This window comes from Trachemys scripta, chromosome 14, assembly GCF_013100865.1.
Source record: "Trachemys scripta elegans isolate TJP31775 chromosome 14, CAS_Tse_1.0, whole genome shotgun sequence".
Taxonomy (NCBI): Eukaryota; Metazoa; Chordata; order Testudines; family Emydidae; genus Trachemys; species Trachemys scripta.
The window spans coordinates 1,359,712-1,365,704 of NC_048311.1; the positions used below are offsets into that span (position 1 = coordinate 1,359,712).

At 39.0% G+C, this 5,993-nt stretch overlaps 1 protein-coding gene across 2 annotated transcripts; it reads right to left on the reverse strand.

Annotated features, from left to right (window-relative positions):
• Positions 1–973: 973 nt before the first annotated feature.
• Positions 974–5,578, reverse strand: LOC117887643 (olfactory receptor 1009-like). Of its 2 annotated transcripts, XM_034790293.1 has the most exons (2): positions 4,668–5,578; positions 974–989 (listed from the first exon to the last, which is right to left on the reverse strand). In XM_034790293.1, the coding sequence occupies exons 1-2, from the start codon at positions 5,576–5,578 to the stop codon at positions 974–976; spliced, it is 927 nt and encodes a 308-aa protein (XP_034646184.1). The 2 variants fall into 2 exon arrangements, with proteins under 2 accessions (XP_034646184.1, XP_034646183.1); XM_034790292.1 differs by lacking the exon at positions 974–989 and having other exon boundaries at positions 4,640–5,578.
• Between the last annotated feature and the right edge of the window lie 415 nt (positions 5,579–5,993).

A 5,993-nucleotide genomic window follows, 5' to 3' on the forward strand; every position in this document is an offset into this window, starting at 1 on the left:
TAAAAAAGCAAAACAACAGCAGCAAAAACACTTGGCTCTAACGCAGCCATGGTGGCACGTAGGATGGGTTTCCATCTTGAATGGTCCTTTGCAAGTCTTCTTCATTTCAAAAGAGTCAGGATGGAATGATTTAGGTTTCTGAAATCCCACAGAATTGCATCTTTCAATCTCATTCATGGTTGCACTTGTGCTCTACTTCCTTCTACCTCAGCTCTTTGAACCTTCTGTAAAACCATACTGTCTTCTGAACATTGTGCATACCCCCACCATTGCAGTTGTCTTCTTCTCAACTAATGCAAGACTGCAACTTGCTGAGATCATTTAAGTATTTCCCTGTTTGTGACAAAATCAAATCTATGGATGTCAAGGATATGGCATAACTTTTGACACTGAAAACTGTTTTATTTCCTCTTCTCAGCTGTTTCTAATGAATATGTTTCTGCTCCGTTTAACAGGGTTGCCATCACTACCATATTGAATTGTCTCTTAGTTTTCACATAGACATTCTGCCTCCCAAACAGACGCTTTTGAAGGTGCCGAAATGTCATTGGCACAAGACCCTTCAGATGTGTGACTTCTTCAGATATAGAAACTCATGCAGTCAAACAAGTACCCAGATAGAAAAACCTATTCACCCATTCAATGTGGTTGCCATCTATATGCACCATCAGCAGGTCATGTGTAACCCCATGGCAAAAGAAATTGCCCATCCCAATTATTTGTCAAAGCATTCAGAGAAATCAGGATGAGTTCACATATAACTCAAGGCCAACATTCACCGCTAACATTTAACTGACTAATGTATAACATGTGTCTATGCCTTTTTTAAGAGATCAGAAACTAACCCATACATTTCTGAACATTTCCTCATATGATTGCTATATATAATTTTGGATTGTATAATATGTTATGTCACAGTACACTATCAGCATTATTTCTCTTTGTTCCTCTCTGTGTGGCATCTATCCCTCCATCAGCATCTACCTAATCTATCTATCTGAGTGACAAGATAGGTGAGCTAATATCTTGTATTGAGCCACTTCCGTTGGTGAAAGAGGCAACCTTTCGAACACATCAATCGTCCATTAAGCACCAACAAAATACTGGTCTCTATGCTTAAAATGAAATTAAAGGGAGTCTATGACCCAGAGAGCTTAAATATAATAGACTGAGACACTGGAGAAACCACTTCTTTATTTTATACACACATATATATATAATCTGGACTGTATTATACAGGAAGTCAGACTAGGAGATCACACTGGTCCCTTCTGGCCTTTGAATCTATGAAATTATTTCCTTGTTATACTTGGAAGTGTACAAATATTTGAGATGATACAGAAATTTCCATTACACAGGAAGATCCATATTTTGACATTTCATTAATCCCAACAGGGGCCAAAAAGATTAAATGTCAAAATTTTCATGAGATGAAAAATTCTAAAAAGTTTGGATGAAGAAATGTCTAAACATTTCATTTTTTAAATTTGATTGTAACAAAACATTTCCTCTTGAAGTGTCCATTTCAAATGAAAACTTTCATATCTAATGACATTTTTTATTTACGAGCTTGAGTTTTTTTGTCAATTTAAGTGATAATATCAATTCAAAATGCAAGTTTTCAATTCAATTGGACATTTTGAAACAAAAAATTCATTTCATAATGAGACGTCAAATTGAAATGGAATCTTCCCCCCATAACAAAAAAATGAAATATTTTTCTTCAAAAATCTTAATGTAACAACACTTTCAGATATACCAATGTATCACCATTTGCTATTAGAGGCTACTGTGACATCTGATGAACTGTCACATACTTTTAACAGTTGAACTCATAATGAGGATAAGTTTCTAAGCCAAATTATTACAACATGTATTAAACTCTTCACTTCATCTGTGAGGTTGTTTTCCCCAAATTACAGAAGATTATTACTATCAATCGTCCATTAAGCACCAACAAAATACTAGTCTCTGTGCTTAAGATGAAATTAAAGAGAGTCTATGACCCAGAGAGCTTAAATATAATAGACTGAGATACTGGAGAAACCACTTCTTTATTTTATATATATAAATAAATACATTTGGCCTGTGTGATACAGGAGGACAGACTAGGGATCACAGGGGTCCCTTCTGGCCTTTGAATCCATGAAATTAGTTCCTTGTTATACTTGGCAGTGTACAAATATTAGAGATGATACAGAAATTTCCATCACCCAGGAAGCTCCATATTTTGATATTTTGTTTACTCCCAACAGTGTCCAAAAAGGTGAAATGTCAAAATGTTATGAGATGAAAAATTCTAAAAGGTTTAGATGTCTAAACATTTCATCTTTAAATTTGATTGTAACAAAATATTTCCTCTTGAAGTGTCCATTTAAAATGAAAACTTACATATTGAGTGGATATTTTTGTGTACAATGAGCTTGACATGAGTCATTTTATTGTCAATGTAAGTGAAAATATCAATTCAAAATGAAAGTTTTCATTTTAATTGGACATTTTGAAACGAACGCTTTCATTTCATTTTGGGATGTCAAATTGAAATTGAATGCTCCCCTCGCCCCAAAAAAAAAAATATATTTCTTCAAAATTCCGTTTTTTCCATAGAAAATTTCTATCTTGATGAAACAACACTTTCAAATTTTATTTTCCAAACATGGGAAAAACTTTTGACCAGAACTAACACACATAGAAGTGGTCATCATTCCTGTTCTAAAGAATTTACAGTCCAACAGAGTGACACACCCTGCAAAAGCAGGAGGTGAGAGTAGCTAAATCATGCCATTTTCTATTCAATGAGTAGGTTGCAAAAGTCATGAATTTTGATGAGAAAGAGGGACATGATTTTTTTTCATGAAAATTTTCCCATTTTCAACCAGCTCTATTCATTTTTTGTGAAGCATGTGAAAGAAGAAATTCTCCCTGTGAAACCAGGAGGAGAGGGTGGTATCTTTCTTAATGGGGACAGGGAGTGCATACTGAGATGGGAAGAGATATGGGACTTCCAGCGGGCACATGGATGATTGCATGATCCAAGGCAGAAAGAGGGATGGAAGAGATCAGACTTCAATATCTTCCTCTCCACCGACTTTCTGACTGACCTTGGGCATGTCACTGGGACTACATTTTTCCAATTCAATAGCAGTAGGGCACCTAACTTGCCTAAACTCTTTTGAAAAGCCCAGCCTGCTGGTTGGCTCTTCATTTACCTGAGACGATATCTCTCTAAGTCCGAATTTGACAAAAGGTTGATTCTGAATCTTAACTTCATTCGCCGAGGCAAGGTCCTCAGCTGACATATATTGGTGTAGCCCTGTTTCTTTCAGTGGAGTTACGCTGCTTTCCACCAGCTGTAGTGCTGCATCTAAGGGTGAATTTCACTGGGGTGCATAGTGACAACAGCACTTCCTATTATGTTTAGGATTTAAGTGGACACTCAATGATACCCTGGTCTTTCCAACTCAACGGTGAGGGAAATTTGAGGAATGTAAAATCACTTTAGAATATGGACACTATGGGCCAGATTCCCAGTTCATGTAAATCCACATAGCACCATTAAATCGATGGAACGAGGTGGATTTACACCCAGAGTTAGATTCACAAAGGGACGTAGCTGTTCTAATGCTGAGCATTGTAGTGGATAACTTTTAGGTGACTTTTTTTAATCACTTAGTTTCCAGAGCCTGAGTTGCGCGGCCAGGCTCCCTACACAGTGAAAGGGGAGACAAAGGCACCTAAGAATGGGATTTTAAAAAGTTAATATGACAGATGGTTCTTTAGCCAATGGGAAAGGTCAAGCAGGGGATTGTGTTCTGAACCCTGCAGCTATCACAGGAGTTCAGTCCCTATCTCCTCTGTGGGCAGGCACCTCCTTTGCCTTGGGATTCTCAGCTGGGAAGTCTCTAACCCCACCTAAGTTGGCAAGAAACCATGGTGACAGAGGGGAGAAAAGAGGAAGGAATTAGGTGGAAGAAACCCCTAAACTTTTATCCTAGCAGTTAGTGACATAGCAGAACCTCTTCAAGTGCCTGATAAGGAGAAAGATTTTTAAAAGGGATCTGCTTCCTCCCATGTGGGTTCCTTAACCATTGTGATATTGGATACCTGATATGTGTCTCTCTCAATCTCACCTAATAGAACCTTAATTTCTTTGTGCATCTTGGCCACGCTGGGGATCACACTCAGAGACATTAATAGGGATGAATCCTATAAGATACTACAGATATTAAATAGGGTTATCATCAAAATACTCTAGAAGAACTATACAATGCAATAGACAAAGATGTTCTTTTCATAGAACTCGCCAGATCCTCAAGTGGTATAAATTGGCCATAGCTCAATTGAAGTCAGTGGGTCAGATTAAAAGAGATATTGACCTAAAGAGAGAGAGAGAGTGCATGAATGGCTCTAAATCCTGGGGCTTCTAGCACCCACCCTAGATGGAGACCCAGGATCCTGTCCCCTTTGCTCCAGTGTCTCTTCTACCCAAAGGGGATGTGGCCTGCTGAGTTCAATGGAGCCACACTGATTTAGATCAGCTGAGGCTTTGGCCCAAAGTGGCAGATACCTGAACAGAGAATCTCCCAAACATGTGTTATCCACAGTTCTGTGTACTTTTTTTTTTTAAATAAAATTGACACTACTTGAGAAGTTTGAATTTCCTTAACATTTTCCCTACAGCTGTTTTCACCTCCTTGTTTTTCAGGCTGTAGATCATAGGATTTAACATGGGAGTCAAGATGCAGTACTCAATGGAGAATATTTCATCCAGCACCACAGAGGAGACCGAGCTGGGCTTTGTGTACTGGAGAAAACCTGTCAGGTAGAATAAGCCAACCACAATCAGGTGGGAGCTGCAGGTGGAGAAGGCTTTACGCCTGCCCTCTGCACAGCGTATTCTCAGGATGGTGGAGATAATGTGAATGTAGGAGATCAGGGTGAGGAGGAAGGAGCTTGATGCAAATATCACAACAGAAGTAAAAAGCACCACTCGATTGGTGAGGGTGTCAGTGCAGGACAATTGTAACAGAGGAGGGAGCTCACAGCTGAAATGGCTGATTTGATTGGGTCCACAGAAATGCAACTTGAAGGTAAAAACAGTGTTAAGCAGGGCATGGACTAAACTTATTGCCCATGCACCACTCACCAGCTGAACACAGATCCCTTTGCTCATTCTCTCCATGTAACGCAATGGGTCACAGATGGCAGCGTAGCGGTCATAAGCCATGGCTGAGAGAATGAGAATTTCAGCACCACCTGAGAGGAGGATGAAGAACATCTGAGCAATGCAGCCATTGACAGAAATAGTTTTGTGTGCTGCTAGGAAGTTCTTCAGCATGTTAGGCACTGTGACTGAGGAATAGCAGATATCAACAAAGGATAAATGGAAGAGGAAGAAGTACATAGGAGTGTGAAGGTGAGAATCAGCCCTTATCACCACCATGATCACTATGTTACCAGCCACAGTGATTAGGTAAATAACTAAAAACACCAGGAAGAGGAAAATCTGCAACTGTGGGTCACTGGAAAGTCCCAGGAGAATAAATTCAGTCAGTGTGGTTTGATTTTTCATTGGCATTTATTCAGGAAAACTATAACCTGGAGGACGAGAGAAAACACATTAACATTTATATTAAAAGTAAATTGAAACAGCATATGAAGTTAATCTGATCAGTAGCATGAATGTAAAGAGAGCCCTAGTCCAGGCTGTACAATGTGTATTATAAGTATAGTAAATTCAGAGAGAGAGAAACAGAGAAGCTGGATATAGTTTGTGTGTGTTAAATAGACAAAACATGCTGGATACAAGAAAGGACTTGGGCACCTAACTGCCAATTTAGCTGCCTAAATTGCAGAATCTGGCTCCATTGGTGTTCACAAAAGACCTGTTCAGCTTGGACCAGCAGACAGGCTGATTTGGGGCTCCCTAAGTCTATCCTCTGTAAGCTGATGCAATCTAGCTAAAATATTAGAGAGGAAGCAGAGCAGAGTTA

What these genes read in the sequence shown, in the direction of transcription:
- LOC117887643 (XM_034790292.1), bottom strand. Translation starts at nt 5,578, where the DNA reads ATGCCAATGAAAAATCAAACCACACTGACTGAATTTATTCTCCTGGGA.